The sequence below is a fragment of the Aotus nancymaae genome, unplaced genomic scaffold (genome assembly GCF_030222135.1).
Source record: "Aotus nancymaae isolate 86718 unplaced genomic scaffold, 86718_ANA_hifiasm-v0.15.2.pri h1tg000036l, whole genome shotgun sequence".
In the NCBI taxonomy this organism is placed as follows: Eukaryota; Metazoa; Chordata; class Mammalia; order Primates; family Aotidae; genus Aotus; species Aotus nancymaae.
The window spans coordinates 11,941,638-11,969,019 of record NW_026988450.1 but is presented as its reverse complement, the minus strand read 5'-3'; the positions used below and the strand labels follow the sequence as shown (position 1 = coordinate 11,969,019).

The 27,382-nt window shown below is 42.0% G+C and overlaps 1 protein-coding gene across 7 annotated transcripts in view; it reads right to left on the bottom strand.

Moving 5' to 3' along the window:
• Nucleotides 1–22,114: 22,114 nt before the first annotated feature.
• The window catches only part of CHD7 (chromodomain helicase DNA binding protein 7), a 178,128-nt gene continuing 172,860 nt past the window's right edge, over nt 22,115–27,382 (bottom strand). For all 7 annotated transcript variants that reach the window (XM_021671224.2, XM_021671267.2, XM_064384223.1 and 4 more), the window contains 3 exons: nt 26,822–26,962; nt 26,456–26,560; nt 22,115–24,094 (listed from right to left, as the gene is read on the bottom strand). In XM_021671224.2, coding sequence (XP_021526899.2) covers nt 23,177–24,094; nt 26,456–26,560; nt 26,822–26,962 — 1,164 coding nt within the window. In that variant the 3' untranslated portion in view covers nt 22,115–23,176. The remainder of the gene's footprint in view (nt 24,095–26,455; nt 26,561–26,821; nt 26,963–27,382) is intronic.

Below are 27,382 nucleotides of genomic sequence, written 5' to 3'. Positions count from 1 at the left end.
CTGAGTTCTCCATGCAGACCAAGGAAGTGCATCCTCTTTTTTGCAACAAAGCTATTGCTATATTGTGGAAGAACATCCCCAATGACTTCATCTGAGCAAAAATTACCTTTATGACTCACATCTATAACTTTCTTAGACATCTAATTGGCTCTTTAACTAAAGTCAGGTCTTAGAATGATCTGGAAGGCCAAGTAGAATACCAAATCTTAGCCCCACCCCAAAACTGCATACCAAATAAGAAATTTAGTTTAGCACAAATCTGGCAAATACATATGAAGATGTATTGTGAGGAGCCACACCAAGGTGGGAAGTACACACTTGAAGATTGAACTGAATTTCATAGATTTAGGTATATTTTCCAGAGTGTCTGGATTCTTTGAGCTAGCCCAGATAGCTGGGAACAGTTTTAGTTGTTTACTTGTTTAGTAAAGAGAAACCTGTACTCAATGATAGTCCCTGCTGAATGAGATTGAGATGCCATGCATTAGTTGATAAAATATAGTTGAAGGACTCCAAAGACGTGGGAGTTGGAGAGCAAGAAAGGTTGGGAGCAGATTTATCATGAGCAAGGAAGTGAAACACATTCCCTCAAACCTCACCATGTCTCCAAAGAGGGTCCCAAGAAAACTCCCTTCACCAATGCATTGAGAGATGCATGCATCGGGTGAAGACTAATTTTTTTTGTGTGGCATCATGGTTCCCATTTTCTACAGGATAGATTGCTGATGCTCTTAGCAAACACCATCTCCTGGAGACCCACAACACCACTGTAGTCCTTTCATCAAAGTGGGAGCTTTTGGGGAATGAGGTAAGAAACAGAGTTTTGACCAAACTCCTCTCCCAGGAGATTCGGTGGAACCCTGAGCCCTTCCTTGACTGACTGCACATGTCATCTCAATAATCAGTCCAGTCCTCACTTTAGCTCTCTCTTAGAGGTGGAGTAAAGGCTACAGTGGTGGAAGAACTGAATGGAAGTCCCTGAAACATACTCTCCCTAGCAAATAGTAAATAAAAAAATATGTTCTATGCTTGGGGGAACCGCAAAGATAAGTTCTTTTACTGAAGACTTGAAAGATGGAGGGGATGTACCACACATAAATCAGCCTGAGCCTGTTGCTTCTGACCAAGGATGTTCATTGATAAAGGAACTGGAAACAGAAGTAGTTATGAGCAACAGAGCTCAAGGTGATGCAGAGGATAAAAGGGGTCTGGAGAACGAATGGCAGTGGATTATCATAAGGCTAATAAAATGGTTGCTCTAATTGCCACCACTGTCCCAGATGTGGTCTCTCTCTACTGAAATAAGCCAGCTCAGCTCCTGGGATTTTCCATGTAGGTACTGATCTCAAAAATACTTTTTTTCCCATCCTAATAAATACAAAACATCAGAAGAAGATTGTTTTTGGCAGGCGGGACACCGACCTTTTCATCCTCTCGCTTTAGGGCTCTGTGCTAAAGGAAAATTGATCATTTTGCTTTCCCGAAAGACATCACATTGGTCTACTACATTGATAACATCAGTATGATAGGACTCAGAAAGCAGAAAACAGCAAGTGCCATAGATTTCTTGGTAAGATATCATAAGCCAGAGGTATCCCATGAAAATAAAATAAAGGACACATCAGTAAAGTTTCTGGGAGATCCATGGGGTTCTGAAGGCATCTTCTCAAAAGTAAAGAACTAAATTGTTTCACCTTGCAGCCCCTAAGAAAGAAGTAGAATACTCTGTGAACCTCTTTGGAGTTTGGAGGCAACATATGCCACATCTGGCAGTGCCTTCTCCCCCATGCACCAGGTAATTGAAAGGCTACTGGCTTTAAGGAGGTCCCCACCAGTCTCTAACTGAACGAGTCTGTGGCAGAAACAGCTCTTCCATTTGAGCCTTAAGATTGGATCCAAGGGTGTCCAAAATGCAAGTAGCAAATAAGCCAACTATATGAAGGCTCTGCCAGGCCCCTAGGTTTTAGGAGTAAAGCCACAACCTCTTGGCAATAATTATTTTTCTTTTGAGAAAGGATTGCTACTGGACCCTGATGGATGTTGCAAATTTAATCATAGAAAACCAGGTGAATCTGAGCACTGCATTATGAAGTAGGTTTTATCTCATCCTCCCAGCCAGAAATTCAGGCATTCCCAAAAGCACCATCACTCAGGCTGTGCAGATACTGAAGGCATAAGAAAATTGTATAGGCAGACGGCTCGCACACCCAGGCACATTGCCTACTATGTTATGACCCTTCCCTCAACCCACACCTAAGTCTCATGGGGAATCCTTCTGATCAGTTGACTGAAAATGGAAAAAAAAAAATCTGTGTGTCTATGACTTTGCACAGTGTGTAGGTGTTTTCTAGGAGTAGCCTACTAAAGAGTGACACTGACTCTTGAAACATGGTAAAGAAAGGCAATCATCCCAGCATAAATAACTGGTTCTTCTCATTGTCTCTTTTACCAAGAAGGAGATAGGAGCTGAGGTCAGGCTGTGCAGACAGTGGTTAATTGTTTGGCCACCTAGTAAAAAAATTAGTAAAGAGCAAGATTTAAGAGCTGGTGACCATATCAGGGAAAGAATATAGACTGACCTCTGAGAACAGGCACCAAAAATGCCATGACAATTATCACCAAAAATTCCTCCCAGTGAAGGAGGCAATCTTTAATAAGGTGGACATGATCATCCACTTGCAGGATATCAGTCAGCCACTATCTCCAGAAACCCAGTGCTACCCAATAGGTACATGCAGTGAGAGGCCATGCAGGGAGGAAGCTATGCATACGGACCCTCACATGGCTGCATATCTGCCTCGGCTATCTGCATATCCCACTTGCCTGCTTCAGTGATGAACACTGAATGTCAATGTGGCACCACATTCAGGAGCAGCAGCTTGCCTTTTGGTAGCCTGTTGATTACCTCGAATCTTTTCCATAACTGTAGAGGTAGCAATTTGTCATCACTGGAATAAACACTTATCATGGACCTGGATTGCACTGGCATTCCTTCCTACCAAGCTTCTTCCTTCATGATCCACATGGTCTTCATGAATGCTGTATTAATCATGATGGTATCTCATACTCACACGTAATTGCTTCTCACTAAAGCACTCACTTTTGAGTGAAAGAAGACAGACAGTGGGCTGAAGTCCATGGGATTCACCAAGCTTGCCTTGCAGCCCACATCTCAGATGCAGCTGCCATGTAGAACAGCAGCATAAACAAATGAAGACTCAGCTCTAGAAATGGCAAATGTAGGGGGAAACACCTTGCTCTTAAACTAAATGATATTGATAGTGAACCATCATTCTGGACCTGCAAAAATGATGAGTTCACGTTACTCGATATAGAAGGTGGGAACCAGCAATCCACATGCAGTGGATTCTTCCGTGAATAGGGATGGTTGGAGGAATGGTAAAGCCTCACAACCACTTGTAGCCATTTTTTTTTCTGACCCGATAGCTCTGGGCTTTGTTAGAGGTCTTAATAAATAAGGGACGAATGCTTCCAGCAGGCAAGGCAGCAATGGTTCCATTGTATTTGAAGCTGAGACTCACACCTGGGCATTTCAAAGTTCTCTTGCCACTGGATTAAAAAAGGAAAGCATAGGGAGAAGCAGGTGGATCACCTGAGGCAGGAATTCGAGATCAGCCTGGCCAACATGGTGAAAAACCCATCTCTACTAAAAATACAAAAATTAGCCAAGCATGGTGGTACGTGCCTGTAATCCCAGTTGCTCAGGAAGCTGAGGCAGGAGAATCGCTTGAACCCAGGAGGCAGAGGCTGCAGTGAGCTGAGATCGCCCCACTGCACTCCAGCCTGGGTGACAGAGTAAGACTCTGTCTCAAAAAAAGAAGAAAGAAAGAAAAAGAAAGTGCGTGGTGTGCGGGGGTTGGTATGGATTTTTACTGAAGTGATCCATCTGCTAAGAAAGAGGAAATGGAGTTGCTTCTCTGCAGTGAACAATAGGAGCATAGATGGGATCGGGGGATTCCCTTGGGTGTCTCAGAGAACTTCAAGTTTCTTGCAACCTGGAGTTGGTGAGTTTTGCTAGGTTTCCTCTTCCTGCATAAATGAACCAACTCTCTTTCTGTGTAAGTGAACCAGAGTTGGTTGCCGTAATTTGTATCTAAGAACTCCGCCACCATAGCTGTAAAATGGAGGTAAGGAAATTGCCCACAGATAGGCTGATGGTTAAGGACATGGATTTATGCATCAGAGAGTTCTTGATTTGGGTCCTTTCTCTGCCACTGTCTAGTGGCATTATAGGCAAGTTACTTGATATTTTGAAGTCTGTTTTCTCATCTATAAAATAGGAATGACAATAACACCCATATCATAGGCTTTTGCAGGGATTAAATGAGATAATCCACATAAAATGCATATAGCAAGGATTAATGGTGTTAGCTATCATAATCTATATATTTTTTAATTGATATGAGCCTTAAGAAAAAAATGCCCAACAATATACAGTGCTACTTATTATCTAGTCTATATCTGCCCCTTTCTTTTTCCTTCCACCCCATCCTTATTCTTGATGATTAACTAGATTTCATGCTTGTAAAAGTGGGAAGAAGGGCATTTTGTATGCTGGTGAGAGAGAGACAGCGTACCTGAGTGTTAGTAGCTGCCTCTCACCTTCAGCTGGGTGGGCTGAAGAGAGCGGGTTCTTCCTCGTAACTTGAACAGGTTGGATTCCTCCAGCTTTTTTCCAGCTCCAGCATGTGAGTGCATAAAGGGAAGGCTGCGCTTCTGCTGAACCGCCACATCTCTGTGGTATGTCCCGTGATGGGGAAGTTGATAGGTGACAGATAAAATAAAAAATTATTCAGATCCCAATTTTCCCCAGCACCAGACCCAATGACATTTCCCCCTAGATATTTCAGCCAAAAGGACCAGACCTTTCCAAGTGAAGACCTTAATGAGTTAAGACATAGCAAATACTTAGAACAACTTAAGGGTAACCATATAAGTATAAACCATGATACTACACACTTCCTAGATAGGTAAAGCTCAAAAAAATGTTCCAAGTTATTGTTTGTTCCCTTAAAAAAACAGGATGTGAAACTGACTTGGAAAAAATGACCCAACCTTTATAGAACAGGCTAGATCTGAGTAATTTACTGAGTAAACAAATAACTTGAGAAAGGAAAGGATCTAGTAATCCTGAGAATGTTGAAAGATGGATAATTACTTGGGATATGATGTCATTACTTTACACATTTTATCTTTAATTCTGATTAAGATTTTCTAAGTTTTATTCCCCTAACTAAATTTATTCTTCTAAGTAAATTTTAAAGTGTTGACCAAACAAAGCATTCTAAAGAGAAAGGCCCAACATGGAATTTATATTTAATAATTCACAGTGACAACATCCTTGTAAATTACAACTCTCCAATTCTTGCCTTTCTCACAGGTATACTGAAATGACAGAAAGAGAGTGATCATTAAGTGCCTTTCAAATGTTATTATACTTAACAAGAAAAGTAGAAATGTCTTGAATAAGAGGCTCTTAATTTAGTTAATGAAGCTTTCACAGGATTATGGGAAAAATATTTTCTAAAGCAATAAAACTGGCATGGTTTCAGAAAATATGATCATCTACTTAGAAAAAAGGATCAACAACACACCATTAGAACTAATCAAGAGTTTAGAAAGGTTGTCAGTGTGATCAACCTACTAAAATGAGTACCAATTTTTATACCAAAAAATACCCAACAAGAAATTTTAAAATAAGATCCTTCATTCGTAATGGTAACAAAATTTGTGAACTGGCCAAGAATCCTGAAATCACCTGCAGAGAAAACTAAATTTGATTAAAAACATAAAAGATGATCTGAAAAAAATGGGGAGCTATTCCATGTCCTTAGATGGCTAACTTGTTACCGTAAGGATGTAAATATTTCTAAATTAACCCATTATTTCAATGCTATCATAATCATGACTAGGAAGTAAATTTTTGAGGAACTCAAATTTATATTACCATGTATATGGAAGAATACAACACCTAAATCCATCCTGAAAATAGTAGAGCAGATCTTTCACACTATAAAATAAAGCATAGCGTAAAGTCACAGTAATAAAAAAGAAGGTGTGATATTGATGCAAGAACAAAGAAGCTAATGGAATATTACACACACACACACACACACACATACACACACACACAGGAACTCAATATATAATAACAGTGATACTACAAACCAATAAAGGACAGAGTTTTTAGTAGCTGATAATGGGAAAATTGGCTCACTATGGAGAAAAATAGCTTGCATGTTTACGTGATAACACAGACAAAGGTGACACCAGAGAGATGAAAACCTAAACGTGAAAAGCAAAACTGTAAAGTCAGGAAAACCTAGGATAAGACTTTTCTGATAGAGGGCTAGAGACTGACTTTCTAAATAAAGCCAACTTGGAGAACAGTAACACCAACAGAAAAATGGGCCAAGGGGCTGAACAGGCAGTTTACAAAGATGAAATCAAAAAGGTTAACAAACACGAAGAGATACACAAAACTCACTGGTAATTAGAAAATGCAAAACCCAACCATAGGACATAAGTCTGGCAACAATTACAAAAATAAATGGTAGCAAATTTTGCTGAGGAAGTGGAGACAGAAAAGTTCATATGCAGCTGGTGAGGTAGCGACTGACCTGCACAGCCTTTCCAGAGAGCAACCAGTCATTTCCCGGCTATAATCACCACATGCATGCATCAATGATCCTGCAGTGCAATTTCATTTCTGGGCACAAATCCTAAGAAAGTTTGCACACGGCCAGGCATGGTGGCCCACGCCTGTAATCCCAGCACTTTGAGAGGCGGAGGTGAGTGGATCACCTGAGGTCAGGAGTTCGAGATCAGCCTGGCCAATATGGTGAAACCACATCTCTACTAAAAATACAAATATTAGCTGGATGTGGTGGTGGGTGCCTGTAATCTCAGCTCCTTGGGAGGTTGAGGCAAGAGAATCACTTGAACCTGGTAGGCGGTGGTTCCAGTGAGCCGAGATGGCACCATTGTACTCCAGCCTGGGTCACAGAGTGAGACTCCGTCTAAAAAAGAGAAAAAAAAAAAAAGAAAGAAAGTTTGCACACAAGATCATAAAAAGACATGAAACGAGGATGCTCTTTGCAGCATTCTTTGTAGTGGTAAGGAACTGGGGCCAACCTAATGCCTGCCACAGGGAAAGTGGGACCTAAAACGTGGTGGACAGAGAAACTGTGCAGTAGGCTGAACAAGGGTCCCCAGGATGCCCTGCCCTAACCGCTGGAACCTGTGAATGTTACTTTATATGGCAAAAGCTGCTTTGCAGATGTGATAAAATTAAGAATCTTGAGATACGGAGATTATCCTGGATCATCTAGGTGGCCTGATGTAATCACACCAGTCTGTAAGTTCTCAGGAGGAGTCCAGGGAGAAGGCGGGATGATGATGGAAGCAGAGATTGGATCAAAGGCTTTGAAGATGGAGGAAGGGGTGACAGCCAAAGAATGCAAGGGGCCACTAGAAATGGAAAAAGGCAAGCAAGCGGATTCGCCTCTTAGAACTTTCAGAAGGAACGAGTCTTGCCAATACCTTGACTATAGCCTTGTAAAATAGATTTCAGACTTCTAACCTCCAGAACTGTAAGATGATAATACATTTGTGTTGTTTTCAGCCTTTAAGTTTGTGATAATTTGTCATAGTAACAACAGTAAACTAAGACATGCTGAGTATATGCAAGAGTTAGAAGCAATGTAGCATATACACATAGAAACACAAATTAATCTTAACAATGTCAATGTTACAAGAAAAAGTTTTTTAAAAATCAGATGTGTGGGTTGGAAAACTCGGTATTTTTAAGATGTCATCCTGCCCAAATTGATACATAGATTCAACGTAATCTCAACCACATGCTCAGCAGGCTTTTTTTTCAGAAATTCACAAGTCGATTCTAACATTTACATGGAAATACAGAGGAACTAGAATAGCTAAAACAACTTTGAAAAAGAAGAATAAAGTTGGAGGACTTACATAACTTGACTTCAAGGCTTGTTTTAAAGCTACAGTAATCAAGATAGTGTGGTATTCAGTATCAACATAGATTAATAGATCAAGAGAACGGACTCTAAAGTCCAGATACAACACCAAAAGCATGATTCATAGAAGAACAAATTGATAAAATGTGCTTTATCAAAACTCGAAACTTCTGCTTTTCAAAAGACTTTTAAGGGAGTGAAAAGCAGCCACATACTAGGAGAAAATACTTGCAAATTAAAGTGTATGTGTGATAAAGAACTTGTATCCAGATTATAAAAATAACTCCCAAAACTTGATAATAAGAAAACAAACACTCTGCCCTACAAATTGGCAAAAGATTTTGAACAGACACATCACCAAGAAGACAGATGAATGGCAAATAAATACATGAAAAGATATTCAACTTCATTAATCATTGAGGAAATAGAAATTAGAACCATTATAAGATGCCATGGGCCAGGTACAGGTGCTGACGCCTCTAATCCTAGTGCTTTGGGAGGCCGAAGTGGGAAGATTGCTTGAGCTCAGGAGTTTGAGACCAGCCTTGGCAACATGGCGAGCTCCTCTCTCTACCAAAAAAAAAAAAAAAAAAGAAAGAAAGAAGAAAGAAAAAGAAAAAGAAAGAAAGAAAGAAGAACAAAGAAAGAAAAGAAAAGTTTAGCCAAGCTATAGGTAGCATGCATCTACAGTCCAAAGGTACTGGGAGGCTGAGGTAGGAGGACTGCTTGAGCTCAGGAGGCTGAGGGCTGAGGCTACAGTGAGCTGCGTTTGTGCCACTGCACTCCAGCCTGGGTGACAGAGCAAGACTCTTTCTCAAAAAACAAGACAAGAAAGAAAGAAAACTACTATGTGCTTATTAGAATGTCTAAAATTCAAAGAACTGCCTATACCAAATGCTGGCAATTATGTGGAGAAACTAAAATACAAACACTTCTGATAGGAAATATAATGCTACAACCACTGTGTCAGAAAACTTTGACAGTTTCTTTAAAGGTTAAACATAGGCCGGGCACATTGGCTCATGCCTATAATCCCAGCAGTTTGGGAGGCCGGGGCGGGTGGATCGCCTGAGATTAGGAGTTCAAGACCAGCCTAGCCAACATGGTGAAACCCCATCTCTACCAAAATTAGCCGGGCATGATGGCAGGTGCCTGTAATTCCATCTACTCGGGAGGAGGCTGAGGCAGAAGAATCACTTGAACCCGGTAGGTGGAGGTTGCAGTGAGCCCAGATCATGCCATTATACTCCAGCCTGGGCAACAGCACGAGATTCCATCTCAAAAAAAAAAAAAAAAAAAAGTTAAATACAAACCTACCGTGTAATCCAGACATTCCACTCTCATACATTTATCTAAAAGAAACAAAAGCATATGTCTATTAAAATACTTGTACATGGCCATTCATGGTGGCCTTATTTATAATTGCCAGAATCCAGATATAACCCAAATGTCCATCCATAGGCAACTCGATAAATAAACGGGTACATTCCTACAATGGAACACTCCTCAGCCACAATAAGAAGAGAACTATTGATGCATACAACATGAATGAAGTCAGATAAAAACTATATACCATATAATTCCACTTACATAAAATTTTTGAAAACACAAATTAACCCACTGTAAGCAGGTTAGTGGTTGCCTGAGTATAAGGGGTTGGGGAGGGTCGAGGGTAACAGTAGCAGAGAAACCTGAGGAAATCTGGCAGGTATGTTCATTATCTTGATTGTTGTGACGCTTCACAGGTATCAAAACTTATCTAACCCAGTCTGTGTAATGTATGCCAATTAGACTTCAATAGAGCTGTTAAGATGAACTCACACAAGTTTAAAAAATAGAATGAGGTACTTAACAAGATACCATACAGATAATTAAATATATATGCATACAAACACTATACATTTTGAAAAAATATACTAGCAAAAATACATGCATACATATGTAATAAACACACTAGGAATCTGGCTTCTAGGTGGCCGGGTGGGTGGGGGCTGAGGAAGTACACCTACGGTAAAAGAGAAGCAAGAAAGGAAACAGGAGAGAGACGCCATGCGTGTAGACCAACAATGAGCGGGAAGCACAATGAACTAAACTCTGTATGGAAAAAAAATGTTTTCTCTTTATTACAGTAAACAGTTTCGCAGGTCAACAGGATACATTTTTGTCTCAACTTTAAAAGGGAACATTTCTGAGGTTTTAATGAAACTGATGCAATAATTTTGTCTCCAAAGAAAGGCAGTTTCCATTTTAGTGCTTTTGGAGATAAGCTTGTGGCTTGTATGTACTGCATCTCTGAAAATCCTGGTAGAAACCCTGCTAGTGGCAAAATGCTGCAATTCAGTAAAGGCATAATTAGTTCGATGTTTATAAAGCTCCATCATACCCTCTACGTAGGCCCATTGCACAGATGTTTAAGTACCGTCAAGCTGTGTTTTCATATGTACAGCTAATAATTCCTAGCTGTGGTTTCTCTTTAAATAAAGCCAACTCTAACCAGAAGATGTGCTTAGCAGAGGTTTCCCTATGCAAAACATAATTCAGTTTTAGTTTATTGCAGAAAAATGTAGGTGGGGGGCAGTTAGAAAATAATTAAAAGTGTGTGCTTCCTTATAACATGCTATCTCTACTAACTGAACTTCTAACCTGACATAAATACATTGCATACTGTAACCTGTTTCTCCTGATTATTAACCTTGAGTGTGGCAACCTATAAATCATCCCTGAAACAGCTGGCGCTCAGCATTGCCCCAAAGGTACATGATTACGATCGTTTTATATATATCTTGGTATGCAGACATGAAAAATTCATTGAAGAGGTTGGTATTGTAAGACTTATTGTAATGAATTTTCTCAAAAACATAGATCATGCTTAAAATAGGTGTCTGCTTATTATAATGCAGCCATTTATATCTTCTCGAATTACCTTGCCCATAGCTCAGCCATTTTCTTAAAGTCAAACATGATGATACCTAAACAGATTTACTGCAGTCACTTTGCACTGCTTAAAAGTAGAAGTTTGCCTTTCCCCCCCTCTTTTGTTATTACCTACAGAATCCAAGGGTACAGATTTTTTTAAGGGAGAATTATCTGGAAAGACATTCCCTAAAGTCATCCCTATTTACTTGGGTTTGTCAACCATGAATACATAGGGTAGAATGAAAAAAAAAAAAACTCAAATGTTATGCTTCTCACAACTCACCAAGATGTTGCCCTACTCTTTGCAAAGAATGGCTCGTCGTATCAACACTTGTTAGAATGATAAAATGTTAGAGCCAAAAGGTTCCCCAAGTGTCACAGTGTCACGGAGGCCCTCGCTGTGCAAATGGAGCAGCCCCAGGGAAGTGGTGACTTTCAATCAAGGTCACACATCTGGAAAGGAGGAGGCCCCAGATGTGGCCCCGCTCTCAGATTTGTAATGCTGATAGCTGGAGAGTGTTATTAGGTGCAGTTCAGGGCTCAGTGCCTGATGCATATGAACTGGTGGAATCCTCACTGCAGGCTTCTGAAATGGGCTCTAGCATCCCCACGCCATCCGCCTTGTTGTCATTATTGTGACCAGCCATCTGGGGAAACAGGTCCAGAGAAATGAAGTAGCTCGCCCGGGGCACACAAGCTGCCATTGGCTGATCAGTACTCAGCCGGACTCCCATCAGCCCGAGTCCATCTGGTGGACCACAGCGCTGCTGAGTGAACGGCCGCACCACATGGAACTGCTGTCCCTTCGCCTGGTGGTTTCTTACTTTTTCATGTTCTGATGGGGCTGGCCAGGCTTGTAAACTGTTGCTATATGAATTCATGAAAGACACAGTTCATTAGTTTGCTGGGGCTGCCATAACCAGGTACCACAGACTGGGTGACTGAAACAACACACATCTCTTTTTCTCACCGTTCTGGAGGTTGGAAGTCCAAGATCAAGGGGTCAGCAGGGTTGGCTTCCAGGGGGCCTCTCTCCTGGGCTTGTGGATGGCCGCCTTCTCCCCGTGCCCTCAGGAGATCTTCCCTCCGGCTCTGTGTGTGTCCTAATCTCCTCTTCTTATAGACACCAGTCGGGTTGGAGCAGGGCCCACCCATACGAACTCATTTTCCCTTAATCCCCTCTTACAGGCTCTGTCTCTGCATGCAGTCCCATCCTGAGGTGCTGGGGGCTCGGGTTCCAGCACGTTCATCTGGGGAGGACACAGTCCAGACCGTCACACATGTGCATGTGCCTTTTTCTGGTGGGAACCCTACTTAGAAAAACACCCGATTAGAAACAAACAGGCTCAGTCGCTTTATGTGTATAGATCTTCGTTCTTTACTTGGTGGGAGCTGTTAAAACCAGCGGCACCTCACTTGGTGAGCTGGAGGGAGGAGTGCTTTAAAACTGAGTTTGGGAAGGAAGAGGCGGTTTCTGGCAGAGGCGCTCTGTGCCCACCGTGCAGCCCTATCCATTGCCCACCTGTGCCCGGCGTGACCGCAGTCTGCCCTCTCCACCCACAGTGGCACCCAGAGATATCCCTGCTGTGTGGGGCCCTGGCCTTCATGACTGAACAGCATGGCAGCAAATAATATTAATAAAATAAGAGAACAGAAATTCAGACCCCCAAAGGTGGGCACCTTATGCAGAAAACCCTTTTTCCTTTCACCTTTGTTCCTCCTGGAGAGAAGGAAAGCTGAGGACAGCTCTCCAGGGCCCAGTTTTGTTTGATTTTTCTACCGAAGGGTGAGTAACAACAAGAGCGCAATCCTGAGTGTGCTGGGGCGGAGGGTGTGGCAGCTGTGGGCACTGTCTGCCATCTGGCAGGGCAGGCACACCTTGGGCACCCAGGAACCTGTGTTAGCTTGCCAGGGTTGCTGTTCAGTCCCCATGGCCAGCCTCCAGAAACCAGACAGGGAGAAAAGGACTCATTTCTGACTTCTGGCTTTGTGTGAGGGCCCGGGGAGGGACCTAGAGGTAGATCAGATTGCCCGGCATTTCTATCAGCCTCCATGCTCGTGAATGAGGAAAATAATTCATTTCACTAAAAACAAATACACACTCACAAAGCACCGGACAGATACAATGGGGACAACACTCTCTGTGGTACTGTCACCACACAGGGACAGCACACACAATAGTTGACATTGTGAACGTGTTTATTTTGTACCAGTCTAAGCAGTTCTACGGGCATTATCTCATTCAGTCTTCAAAACTGGCCTGCACGGGAAGGTGGTATTAGCATCCCCACTTGGTGCAGGAGAAAAAGGAGGCTGTCCCAACTGCTGACTGTCACACAAGCGGGAGAAGAGTCCTCTGGGCAGGAGGCATTTTGGAGGGAATGTTCCATTTACCTGTGGGTTTTTCCTTTTCAGGGACGGGTTTTTTCTCAGTTTTCCATTTCCGAAGTGGCATTATAAGTAATCCCCAATCAACTCAAAGCTGCTTTTCTGGCTCTCTTATTACCCTCTCAAAGAGGAAGTCACAGGTGTTTTGAGGTCCAAACAAATTTTGGGGACCCTTTCTGTAGAAAAATACACACATTAACTATGCATCCAAATTCAGGGGATTTGGGCCCCCCCACCTCCCCACAAAGCCCACCCATGGACCCAGGGCAAGAACCCTTGTTTTAATGCAGGATTTTTCAAAGTGCAGGCCACCACCCACTACTGCATCATTAAGTCAGTTTAGAGGAGAATGATCTTTTATTTATTCTAATGAAATAGAATACAACAGAAAATATTAGAATGTATTGGAATAAGAGTATTGTGAGGCTTTAAAAACAATTTTCATCCAAATCTGGCCATGTACAAAGCCCCAGGGCTACTTGTATTGCTCACTAGTGTTTGAGAACTGACGTTCCAGAAGCCTTACCTCCTCCCACCCACTCCAAGCTCAAGTCTGCACTGCTGTCTTCAGCCAAGAACTGCCTGTGTGTCAGGACAGGCACAAGCCTCATTTCGACAGAACTCTCCTTATCAGTCAGCACCACCCCGGCCACTTGCTCAGTGTTTTTAGGCTTCATTCTCCTGTACCACTTCTTTAGAATTTATCAAATGATGCAAAGGGTTTTGTTTTGTTTTTGAGACAGAGTCTCGCTCTATCACCAGGCTGGAGTGCAGTGGCATGAATCTCGGCTTACTGCAACCTCTGCCTCCCGGGTTCAAGCAGTTCTCCTGCTTCAGCCTCCCGAGTAGCTGGGACTACAGGGGCACGCCACCACACCTGGCTAATTTTTGTATTTTTAGTAGAGACGGGGTTTCACCATCTTGGCCAGGATGGTCTTGATCTCTTGACCTCGTGATCCACCTGCCTCCACCTCCCAAAGTGCTGGGATTACAGGCGTGAGCCACTGCACCCGGCCAATGCAAAATTTTTAAAGTGATCATTTATTGAATGCCAGTTCAGCACCAGATGCTAGGAACTTTGTTTGCATATTCAAGATTCCGTTTCTTTTCTTTTTTTTCAAGACAGAGTCTCCCTTGGTCGCTTAGGCTGTAGTACAGTGGCACGATCTCAGCTCACTGTCCCCTCCACCTCCCGGGTTCAAGCAATTCTTCCGCCTTAGCCTCCTGAGTAGTTGAGATTACAGGTGCCCACCACCACACCTAGCTAATTTTTTTTTTTATTTTTAATAGAGATGGGGTTTTGCTGTGTTGGCCAGGCTGGTCTTGAACCTCTGGCCTCAGGTGATTCATCTGTCTCTGCCTCCCAAAGTGTTGGGATTACAGGCATAGGCCACTGTGCCCAGCCATATTCAGGATTTCTAATCTTCACACAACACTAGAAGAAAGGCATTATCATTATTTTGATTCCAAATTTACAAATGAGGACGGTGAGGCTCAGAGATGAACTTGCTCTACAGGGCTGCCACTTTGTGTGTGTGGCGAGAGTTACCTGGTTGCTGTCATTATGTGGTAAAGAAACCACACTATGTGATCTGGAGTCCAAAGACCTATCTGCACGATTTAACTAAACCACTTGCTAAACTTCCATCATGGAACCTTAATTTCTTTAATCTCTAAAGTCCCAAAGAGCCTATTTCAAAGTTGTATCCATTGAGAGAATGCATGGATAAATGCCCCGAAATCTGCAAAGCACTACCTCAGCAACACGCTTAGGCCCTGGAAGAACCGTGACTATATTCTCTTTCCCTCACCCCTACCCTTCAACACCCCCTCCAATTGCACATTAAATACTTGCCAATTGGTTGCTACTTAAGGACAAGAATGATGCCTGTTATTCCCTTTGTTTAGCATAACCCTGGCACAGCTTTCAAAAGAAAGTGTCCTTAATAAACAAAAAGACTCCATGACAATTGTCCCTAAGAGAGCAGAGACATAATGCAGAAAGGCCAAAAGCAAAACATGGCTGCATGTAGTCCATCAAGCAAGCATGTCCAGATCCAGAAGGAAATCAGCTTGTGGACACCAGCGGCAGGATGCCATCATTTTTAGGTCACCGTTGATGGCACCTCTAAGAGAAGTGGAATATCATGGTCATGTTGATGCAGGAGAGATGTGAGTCTTAGAGATTTCACTGAATTTCCTCAACTTTTTTCTTTTTTGCAATAACTCAGAAACCTAGATGGTATATATTTAAAGCAAAACAAGATGAGTTTAAAGCTGTTCCTGCTCTGGATAAAGTGATCAGGTGCAGGAAGTTAAAACTGCAAGGAGCAAGGACGACTGATCAAATCCACATGTCCTCTCCCAGGGTGTCTGGGCTCAGGACCTTCTTCATTAGTCAACACATTTGGCCACGCTGACAATCAAGTAGCTAGGATAACTGGTACCTGCAACAGCTATTAAAACAGTAAGTTTGTTAACCCTTCAAGTTCTTGTGGATTTCAGCATCTCCTGGAAGGCAGGGAGTACATCATGTCCTGTACGAGCCATGCAAATAAATGTGCCGGATCAGCATGCACTTAAAATCTTCAGATGCGTGTCCAGTAGTGAGTATATCGTAGTACAAAGTAAAACAGTAAACTATTTTGGGTAAGCTTTCTGACCAGAACAGGCATGGGAAGCAAGTCAGCTGGAGATGACTTTTTGGCCATTGAGTCATTTGTGCTCCAAATACAAGAAACAACAAGTGATTCTCCAAGTTGCTTTTCTTCTTGCATACATCTTACACCATGTCCTCCTAGGCCTCTGTACCTTGGCAGGCCACTGTTGTTTTGCTCATTTGACCTGCCCCCAAACCACATAAGAAAGCAACATAAATTCAAAAAGCTTTGGTTTCCCTGACATGGTAAACAGTACTCAGGTTTTTGTAGTAACTATCCCCAACAGCAAGATTTTAATGGTCATAAAGTTGATACCTGCTCAGTCCTCAGCAACAGATGGTTTTACGGTTGAAATGTAAAGGGGCATTTTTTGTTTTAATTTTATCCCCGGGGCCACCACCGCATATTCTGATGGTCAATGAAATTCTTTTCACAAAGTGGGCTAGGGGCTGGGGGCCGAGGGGCGAGCCAGCACTTTGTCATTGAGTTGCCACGGTTGTGTTACTATTAGAACACACAGGTTCTATGCACACTAGGACTACCAAGAAAAGGAGTTTGGGGGGCTGTTTGTAACTTCACATTTTGGAGAGTAAAAGTTTCTTTTTATGGTTTTAAGTAACACTTGGGGCAATTCTGAGTCATTCCAGCTGCTCCTCAGAAGCTGGCCGTGGCTGGAGGAGCAGAAACTGGGAGCTGAGAAGCAGGCCAGCCTCGTCTGGGGAAGAACAATGCCTCCGCAGCCAGACACAATGGCCGCCTCTCATTTTCCACCAACTCTTACAATAAAATGGAAAGGACCATGGAGCTGCCTCACAGGGCCCCCTGAGCCTAGAGAGAGAACATTAGCTCTGCAGCTACAGATATGCAAATCTGCTGTGAGAGCTACAATAGCCTAGGAAAGCCCCGTGGGTGGGGACAGATGAAGCAACAGTCTTTTGCTGGGGCTCTCTTCCATCCTGGTAGGAACCATAAGGTCCAGGCTTTGTCATCTCAATTTCTACAAGCTGGGACTGGCTTTTAGGGCCATTCAGATACAAGCTAGAAGAAAGGGGAATATTCACTATCCAGAAATCCTAGAGAATATCCTCAGAAATGTGCAGAAATATTTAGACTGTCAGTTGCATAGATCATATCATTAACTCAGCATGGATATAAAGGCTGCTTGTTAACTGCTTTTTTTTTTTTTTTTTAACTTGAACACCTTTCAGGCATTCTTCAATCATCACTTCTGCAATGCAGCATGAGATTCTGGAACCTTCTATTTGTTCTTCAGATTACATCATCAGTTGTTCATTGAAAGACCTTGTAGCTTGATCTATTTTAGGTTTTTGTTTGTTTAAGATCCTAGACCTGAATTAACATTGACGGTGGGTTTATCCTAAGACAGATGGCCCACAGCCAGCCACCACTTCCACTGGAGAAGTCCAAATTCTAGTTCTGGCCACCACACTTGTGTACTACTTGGCCTCAGGCAAATAGCCCCGCCTCACCTGGTAAAGGGATGGTAGCAACAAGACTGGCCCAGCTTACCAGGGTGTAGTGTGGATTAACTCACCAGTGCCTCTTAACAAACACGAATGCTGATTTCTAAAACTTTGAGCTTCCCGACTCCTAGGGAAACCTGGTGAAACACATTAAACAGGATGAGTTTTCCAAACTGTCATGCACATTCCCCAAAACTATTAAATTTACAGGCTGCTTAGGTTTCAGTCATCCAGCCTACATCCAAGTTGAAGTCTCTTCAACCAAGGCTGACAATTATGAGGTTTTGAATTGCAAACCACTGCAGTACCTGGCTCCTGTCACAGAAGAGAATCAGGTTTCTCTCATTTGTAATCTTGAAATCGAGCTTTCAGATCAAAATACAGAGGCAGGGAAGAGACAATGGAGGAAGCCACCTGAAGTATAAGGTGATTCCTAAGCAGTATTTGACTTAGTGCTTTTATTTATTATACATTAGAAATCTTCTAGGCTGTCCTTTAGCTACAGCTCCAAATTTATCATGACATTTGTCTCGGAGCCCAGGAAAGACCTCATGAGAAGGGAAGGCTCACAGCAGGATCCTACTGTGGAGAGGCACCAGCACACTTAAATAGCATGCCTGCAACATCTGGAAATGGAATTCTGCCATCTTTGTTCAAGTGAAGATAATTTCAACCTGCTTAGGAGCAAAACGAATTTTAAGAGTGAATCATTCTTCTGGATGCAGCGGCTCATGCCTGTTATCCCAGCACTTTGGGAGGCTGAGGAAGGCAGATCACTTGAGGTCAGGAGTTTGAGACCAGTCTGGCCAACATGGTGAAACCACATCTCTATTAAACATACAAAAATTAGCTGGGCATGGTGGCGGATGCCTGTAGTCCCAGCTACTTGGGAGGCTGAGGCAGGAGAATCTTGAACCTAGGAGGCAGAGGCTGCAGTCAGCCAAGACTGCGCCACTGCACTCTAGCTGGGCGACAGAGAGAGACTCCATCTCAAAAAAAAAAAGAGTAAATCGTTCTGAAGGTAAAGATATTAGATATAGGAATATGTGAGACTTTGTCACTACCTTATTCTTTAATTTCATTTAAATTACATAGTACACATCTGATTAAGAAGATCCAAATTAAAATTCAACTCTGCATCTATGGATCCAAAAGAAGGCTTATAGACCAATAGACCTATCGGGAGGGTGGCGCTATGCTGCACTGCATAAAATAACATAAATAGCCCAAAATACTTAGAAAACGATCATCCTAACCCTTACCAGAAAATCTCCAATTTAAGTGACTCCTCTATCAAAAATCTCAATGATGAAATGCTTAGTCTTACATTAGGTAAAATATTTCAGAAGGTAATTTATTCATCTATTTTGTCAAATGTAGCTTACTTTACTATGTGTGTAAAACTGTGATAAATCTTACCTGTGCTTAAGAAAACATAAAATTGCTCATTAGAGAGCCAAGTTGAATGAATAAGATGTATTCTAACTTTTAAGTGCTTGTTAGTGGAAGTCGTTTACACTGTTTCGCTTCCTAATTTAAATTTATTGATGGCCCTAGAGACACAGAGATGTTTGCTGTAACACACACATTGCTTCAACAATGCTCATACACTCCCACCTCCTCTGTCAGAAGTAATTTCTAAAAACTCTTCCGACAATTAACAAATAATTTTCATTGAACTAAAAAGAAAATTTTGTAACAGGACATGATGGAAAGATTTCTTTTCCCAGTATCTTCTTATAACACAAATCACAAGATTCTTATTTTAAAAAAATAGCATGGTGAACATTCTTTATCTGTTGGTTTTTAGTAGTTGTCCTGAAGAATACAAATTATTCACTGAAAAGTTCATTCAAATTGGAGAGTGTACCTCTTCAAAACAAATCCCATATCCATCCCCGGCTTTCCTTCTCCATTACTACCACCACCTTGACCCAAGGCTGCTACCGCTGCCTCCCAGCTGGAATCCCTGACTTCCCTTTACAGGGGAGTTTTGCACTGCAGACATAATGATCTTTTAAAAACATGAAAATGACAAATTTTCTGCATAAAGCCTTCAGAAGACTTTCTATAGCACTTAGCATGAAACCCAAATCCTCCACCAGGGCCTCCAGGCCCTATGTAATCTGACCCATGCCTCCCAATTTTTCAAGGCAGATGGCCTCTCCACTCCTTATTCCAAGATCATTCCCAGTTCAAGGCCTTTGTATTTGTCATTCCTTTTGTCTGGACCATTCTCCAACCAGATCTTAGTCTGCCTATGGCTTCTCATCACTCAGGTGTGAGCTAAGTTGTCTCCTCCATAAAAGAGCTCTTTCCTGACCATCCTATCACCTTATTTAAGAGTCTTCCGGCCAGGCACCGTGGCTTACACCTGTAATCCCAGCACTTTGGGAGGCTGAGGCAGACGGACTACCTGAGGTCAGGAGCTCGAGACCAGTCTGCCCAACATGGTAAAACCCCGTCTCTACTAAAAATACAAAATTAGCCAGGTGCGGTGGTGCATGCCTGTAATCCCAGTTACTCAGGAGGCTGAGGCAGGAGAATCACTTGAACTCAGGAGGTGGAGGTTGCAGTGAGCCAAGATCATGCAATTGCACCTCAGCCTGGGCAACACGAGCAAAACTCCATCTCAAAAAAAAAAAAGTCTTCCTTGCTCTGCACACATTTTATTTGTAATCTATTATCCATCTCTTCGTACTAGAATGTAAGCTGCATGACAGCAGGTGACCAGTCTGCTTTCATTTCTGTATTCCCAGCACAGCATCTAGCACACAGCACCCAATGTTGTTGATGAATGTTAATTACACTAGCACAGTGGTTACGAGCCTGGGCTTTGGAATTAGATCAATCAGGGTTCAAATACCAGGTTGGCAATTTACTATCTCTGCAACTTATTTGAACAAATTCTTTTTAAAGACTTGATTTCTTTATAAGATAGAAACACTTGTGGGGCAAAACAAATCCAGATTTAAATGAGGTAGGTGGAATTCATTTCCTCAGGCAGAGCTAAGGCTGTAATTCAAGACTTTCTCTTAATTCCCAACCTCAAACCTGAGATGTCATGAAGGGGAAAAAAAGCAAACTTTCATTCTTATGTAATAATTTTCTTTCAGAGACCTAAAAGCGCAGTATTTTAGGAGCACATACATAGGCTTCTGCGGTCAGACCGCCTAAGTTCAAGCCCGCTCCTGTGCTTACTGCTGGTGGTGATGCCCATTCCCGGGCCTCGGCCTCCTCAGGGAAGAGCAGCACTTCCATCAGGCAGCAACGCCAGGGGAACCCTTGGCATCTCAGTGCTTTCTAAATGGTAGGCACACCATCCCCCCTTAGTATATGACTGAATTGAAAATACTTCTTGCTTAGGTAGATTCAAGATCTACTACCAAGAATGAATTTCACTAGAAGAAAAAAGTGCATTTTCCAATATGAAAATGTGAATGACATTAAAGCCATATCAACAGATGAATACTGGATGGTGCACATAACAAGCCAGTGACCCCATCAACTCAGGGGTCCTCTGGCCACGAGCAACTGATGGCTTTGAAGATCATCATCGCTCTTAGAATTTTATTCTAACACTGTCACATTATATTGTCTATTTGCAGAGGCTCATAGGAAAATTTCCAATACTACAAAGAACTTTATAAAAAGACCCTTTAATGACTCAATTTATTAAGCAAATTCTCCCCGCTAGTCTTTACTTAAATACTTAAATTCCCTATGCTTTACAAAGACCTAGTTTTACTTTTCCGTGTTCAAATAATTTGCTTTCAAAAAATATTCTCTCCAAGGCACTTTCCTCCAACATGCACAGCCCATCCACTTTCAATGGTGATGACGATAAAAGCAATCACAGCGTCTGTAAGGTGGAGGGTGCAGGTTGTTCCTTTCCAGAATCTTTAAGGGGCTATTTTCATCTTGGGGCATAAACGAACTGAATCTCATTGTCTGGTGGGGAATTTAGACCACCTGTCTGGCAGCACACTGGCTGGGGTGGACTGTGTGTAGACGTCCTGAGGGGAGGCTGTGGAGAAAGGCAACATACACAAAACACCCTTGTCCGATCCCTTCCTCTGCTTTTTAACTGGATGGAAATATAGCTTTGTACTGGTTCAGGTGACATAAAAAGGTAAAAACAGTAGATCTCAAATTATATTTTACTTTAAATATCGAAAGTCAAAAAGGGGTCCACAGATCAGTAGATCAGTCATCCTGAGACCACGAGTGCGCGCGTGCGTGCTTAAGTGGGTCTGTTTCAATTCCACATGGGTTTTTCCACACACTGGTTTCTGGCATGAGCGCTGGTCTGCAGGACACCAGAGTGCCTTTGTGTCCCTTGCTGACACTACTGCATTGTGTTTTTCTACCCATTAACCAAGGATAAATGACCTAGATATTGTGCCTATTAAAGCCTCATTTTTCTTTTGCCCTTCTGTTCTTCAGTGTACCACATTATCACACACTGCACACATTTCTAAGTATTCTCAGTCTCAGATGCCCTTTTGAGGGAGTAATAGGAGCTTTTTGTGTGCATTTCTGTTGAGATATCTGGAGTGGAATTATGTGAGAGTAATTCAAGGTTTTCCTTCCTGTCTAGTCTTGGAGACAGTTTAGTGTATTACTAAAAGCTAATCTAGTATAAGAGGATATATCAAGAAACCGTACAAAAGCCAGAATGCTGTATTTGCATCTATTGCGAATACAAAAAATAGAGTGAACACCAGTTTCCCTACATACTACATTCTATAATTACATCTCTGCATATCATGGGTCACTTTTATTAAAAGCATCATTACTACAGTTGGCAGCAATTTACATTTTATCTTACATGATAGCAGTTTTCAAAGAAAAAATAAAAGGACATCACAACAAAGAAAAACAATACATTTACAAAGTCATGTCTGTAAACTTCAAGGCTAGTTTAGAGCTGAGGTAATGCTGTTTTAGCTTTGTGGCTAAAGTAACAAAGTCCTTTAATTTAAAAAAGGTACCTGATTCTCTCTTCTCTCATTCTTTATTTATTCATCTATTTATTTTGTTTATACCAGTGCATTACAAGACCACGAGACAATGGAACTGCAGTTCTGTCTGGCAAGAACCCTCCCAGTAGGTTAATTTTCCAAAGGGACCCTTCACATTCAACAGCTGCCTTATTATTGCTGCGCCTCGGGACAGAGGCGTTCACACTAGCGTGGAGATTGTCAGAGTGTATGGATGTGTGTGTATGTGCGAGTGTGGGAACCCCCATACAGTCAAAAAAGGGAAACGAATGAGCAAGTATGATATGCATGGTAAATTTCATCTTGACCTTCACAGCAAAAAAATTAAAAATTAAAATTAAAAAAATTAAATATATAACTTCATACTTCCTTTGAGCAGCACTTCCTTCCATTAGTGCCACTCAGTTACAAATTGCTCTTTATTATAATACCAATGGTACCAAGAGAAAAAAAGAAAAGCAGAGCATTATGTAAGTTTCCTTAAAAAGACATGATCACCTCTCAAATTTCATCTCTCCTAGGGATAATAAATAATGCACTGCACAATACTTAATGACCAAGATACCTTTTGACACACCTGTATAACATGACTTGGACTTTTTTTTTTTGCTACACTATGTTACAGAACAGCTTATAAAACTAGGTATGAACATTAACTGTGAGTGTAAACAGTAGGACTACCACTTGTCAAAGGTTTTAAACACTTGAACTGGAACTGGTTATTCATCATTTTCATTGTTTCCTATTTCGTCCCCCCCATCAAGCGAGTCTAGCTCTTCACCCTGTGCTATTTCGTCTTCTAAGAGGGAGGACTCTGCAGTCTTATCCAGGCTCTCCTCGGCATCGCTGCCTTCGAGGGGCTCCCCATCTTTAAAGGGTCTTCCCTCGGCCTTGTCAGCAGCCTTTTCTTCGCTGGAGCCCACGGCATTCTGAAGTCCTGCCAATGCTGGGAACCCAGGCAGCGTCAATCCCCCCAGTCCTGGAGGTAGAAACATGGATGGGTAGAAGAGGCCCGGCGCCATGGTGGACAGGAGGAAAGGGTTGAAGGCTAGCGGGTTTGAGGGCAATCCGGCCGGGGCAGTAGCAGCACCAACAGATCCATTCGCAGAGTCAGCAGCCGAAACAGCATCTGTGCTTTTCTCAGAGTCTTTGTTCTCGTCTTCGTTCTCATTTCCTTTCTCCTCTCCTTTTGAAGTGCTGTCTTCCGGTTCTCCTTGACTAGAAGCAGTAGTGGTGTTTCCAGTAGCAGCTGACAGAGGGTTATTCAACAGCCCGCCCAAGCCAAACACGTTGGGCAGGCCCGCCATTCCTGGCAGCATCAGGGGCAGCACAGCAGCAGGGTTCTTCGCGTCGCCTCCGGCGGTGGCAGCTGTTGCCAGTCCTGGAGGGAAGCCCATGAGGCCTGCCAGCTGGAGCGACTGGAGATTCTGGAGATTCTGAAGGCTCGTCAGGTCCATTCCAGCAAACAGGCTGTTCACCAGCAGAGGGTTGATCCCTGACGTGGAGGCCACAGCAGCGGCGGCCGCGGCTGCTCTGGCGATCTCACTTTTGGGCCTTCTTCCTCTTCTGCTTGCTCCTTCTCCCCGCACCACAGGCCCAGTGAGAAGGCGGTCAAACATCGACTCGGGAACAAAACCCTGGAGGAGAGGGGGAGGCAAACAATGGTTATAAGGGCTGCCGAAGACAACTGGATCTCAATGTGAGCCTCTGTGGTGGACCTGCCAGTCCAAATGGAAATACCTAAGTAGTTCTTCTCTTCTAACAGCTCAATGATAAAACTTATGACAGCAAACCTTCTGATTTTATTATTATGTTAGCTTGAACTGCAGAAAAATTGCTCAAGGACTACTCATCAGTGAGGTAAATGTCAAGTTAGCTGCATCCATAACTAACTCAAGAAATAATACATCAGAAAATACCTGATAGGGTACAAAAACAGAGTTAGACAGGATGAATAAGATCTAATATTTGATAACACAACAGGGTGACTACACAGTCAACAATAATTTATTGTATATTTAAAAATAACTAAAAGAGTATAATCGCATTGTTTGTAATACAAAGGATAAATGCTTGAGGTGAGGCATATCTCATCTACCTAAAGTGATTATTATGTAACATGTGCCTGTACCAAAATATCTCATGTACCCTATAAATATATACACCTACTATGTACCCATCACACATTTTTAAAAGTACGTAATGTATAATTATATCAAATCATCACTTGGGAGCCAGGTGCAATGGCTCATGCTTGTAATCCCAGCACTTTGGGAGGCTAAGAGGAGGACTGCTTGAGCCCGGGAGTCTGAGACCAGCCCTGGGCAATATAGCAAGACCCTAGCTCTACAAAAAATGAAAAAAAATTCCAGGTTTGGTGGCATATGCCTGTCATCCCAGCTATTTGGCTAATCAGGAGGCTGAAGTGGGAGGATTGCTTGAGCCCAGGAGTTCGAGGCTGCAGTGAGCTATGATCTCACCATTGCACTCCAGCCTGGGTAACAGAGCAAGACCCTGTCTCTTAAAAAAAAAACAAAAAACACCATGCTGCACACCTTGAATATATATTTTATTCATCAATTAATTTTTGTCAATTAAATATCTGTCAATTAAAAAAATTTTTGGTTGGGCATCAGTGGCTCACACCTGTAATCTCAGCACTTTGGGAGGTCAGGGTGGGCAGATTGCTTGAGCTGAGTTTGAGACCAGTCTGGACAACGTGGTGAAATCCCTTCTCTACAAAAAATACAAAAACTAGCCAGGCTTGGTGATATGTGCCTGCAGTCCCAGTTGCTTGGGAGGCTGAGGTGGGAGGATTGCTTGGGCCTGGGAGGCTGAGGTTGTAGTGAGCTGTGATTTTGCCACTGCACTCCAGCCTGGGTGACAGAAAAAGACCTTGCCTCAAAAAAAAAAGTATGGAAGAAAAATTATAAATTAGTGTAATATAATATAAACCCAGGATGTTTTATTCCCTCTATAATGTGTTATTTTGAGTATTTCAAATATATGTCACAGAAAAAGCATTTTTAAAATATGGAAAATGTAATTGTTTTAGTATCTACCCTAGAAAAATGAAAACTTATGTTCACACCAAAACCTGTATACAACTGCTTATAACAGCTCTATTCATAGCTTCAAAAATCAGGAAATAACCCAGATGTCCTTCAGTGTGTGAGAGCTAAGCACACAGTGTCACATCTATGCAATGGAGAGAGCCACTCAGCAATGGAAAGTACTGAACTGTGATACATGCGACCACCATATGATGAGTGAAAGAAATCGCTTCAACACTTATGTCCCTCATGCTTCCATTTTAGGACATTCTCAAAAAGATAGGGATGGAGAACAGGTCAGCGGCAACCAGGGGCTGGGGGCGGAGAAAGGATAGTGTGAGGGAACTTGGTGAGTGAGGGAACCCTATTCTGACTACAGTGTCGGTTCACAAACTCACACGTGTGTTAAGACGGATAGAACGTTACACCCAAAGCAAAGTTATTTTTAATGTATAATTAAAACAAAAAAGAATCAGCATGTCATGAATTAATTTTTAAAAAGTTAATAATAACAAATCTTTAAGGCAAAACTGTTGTATTTTTTGTTTTTTTGTTTGTTTGTTTTAAATCAGAAATCACAGTTAATCTTAATGATCTCAACCACCATACATTCCATTCCACAGATGAGCTGTTAAGTAAGCTTACCTGGGGTGATCCCCCATGGAGAAGTCTACCTCCAAGACTGTGAATGTATGCCACACAAAAACCTTTTAAATTGGAGCTGACAAATGAATTCACTTTGGATTAACGATGTATTGATGTAAGAAATCATGATGTATTAATGATGTATGAAATGATGTATGAAAACCATGTATTATGTCAATTCTTTTTTAAGCTAAGAATAAGTTACTACTGAATAATTAATGAGCAACAGAAAATAAGAAAGACTCAGGAAAACAGCTTTGTATAGCTACCTTTCCTGACAGAAATGCAGTTTGTACTTACAGACTGCTTAACTATATCAGTCCAGTCTGGAGCAACTGCAAATTCAGGATTTTCTTCCAGCCACCTGGGTAGATCCTTCATTGGAGGCGCCATAGCTCCACCCATCTGGGTAGAGGCATTTGACAAATGATTAAAAATACAGTCTTCCCTCCACTCTCCATTAATCTACTCCCTTCCCCTTCTATAATACACACACACACACGCGCACACACACACACGCACACACACACACGCACACACATGGACACACGCATGCATGCATTTGGGCAGACAGGATTCTTTTCCTTTATAGAAGAGGGCAGGATAAAATACTTCTTTCTGGGCTAAGAAATCGCACAGTGATCAACTCTGTCTCCCAGCATTTACCTTCTTCCCATTTCGCTTATTGACAACAGGCACCCTTTCCTCTCCTGTCAAAGTGTTTATATCCAATTTATTAGGGTTTCGACATCTATGTCGTTTCTGTTTCGGTTTTTGAAATGAGGAAAATAGCACATCTGCATTCTTCTGCAAAAGAAAAAACATATTTAGTAAAACTGGTATGCAGTCCTTAGTCTTCTCTATATAAATGCCAAAGAGAACTGTCAGATCATCTTCATTATTATGGAAATTTCAAGAATAATTTTAATTATTACTATTAGAAACTATATTTTTCTCTTTGAAAGAAAAAACTTCTTTTTCACTCCTGTACATTAAGGAACACGTAAGTGAGAATTTGCTTTTCCTTTTGTGTATCAATAATCTCACTTAAAGTTTTTCTTCAAATGTTTAAACAAGTCATGGTACTTTTAAAGGAGGCTTTCTGTAGTACTTTTACTAATTTCTAGTTAGTGGCTTAAATAAACACAGAGATGATACCACATCGACAACATGAGACTGTCTGTGATGATAACTAACCCACAAATAGACAGATCTCCTGGTGAGTGG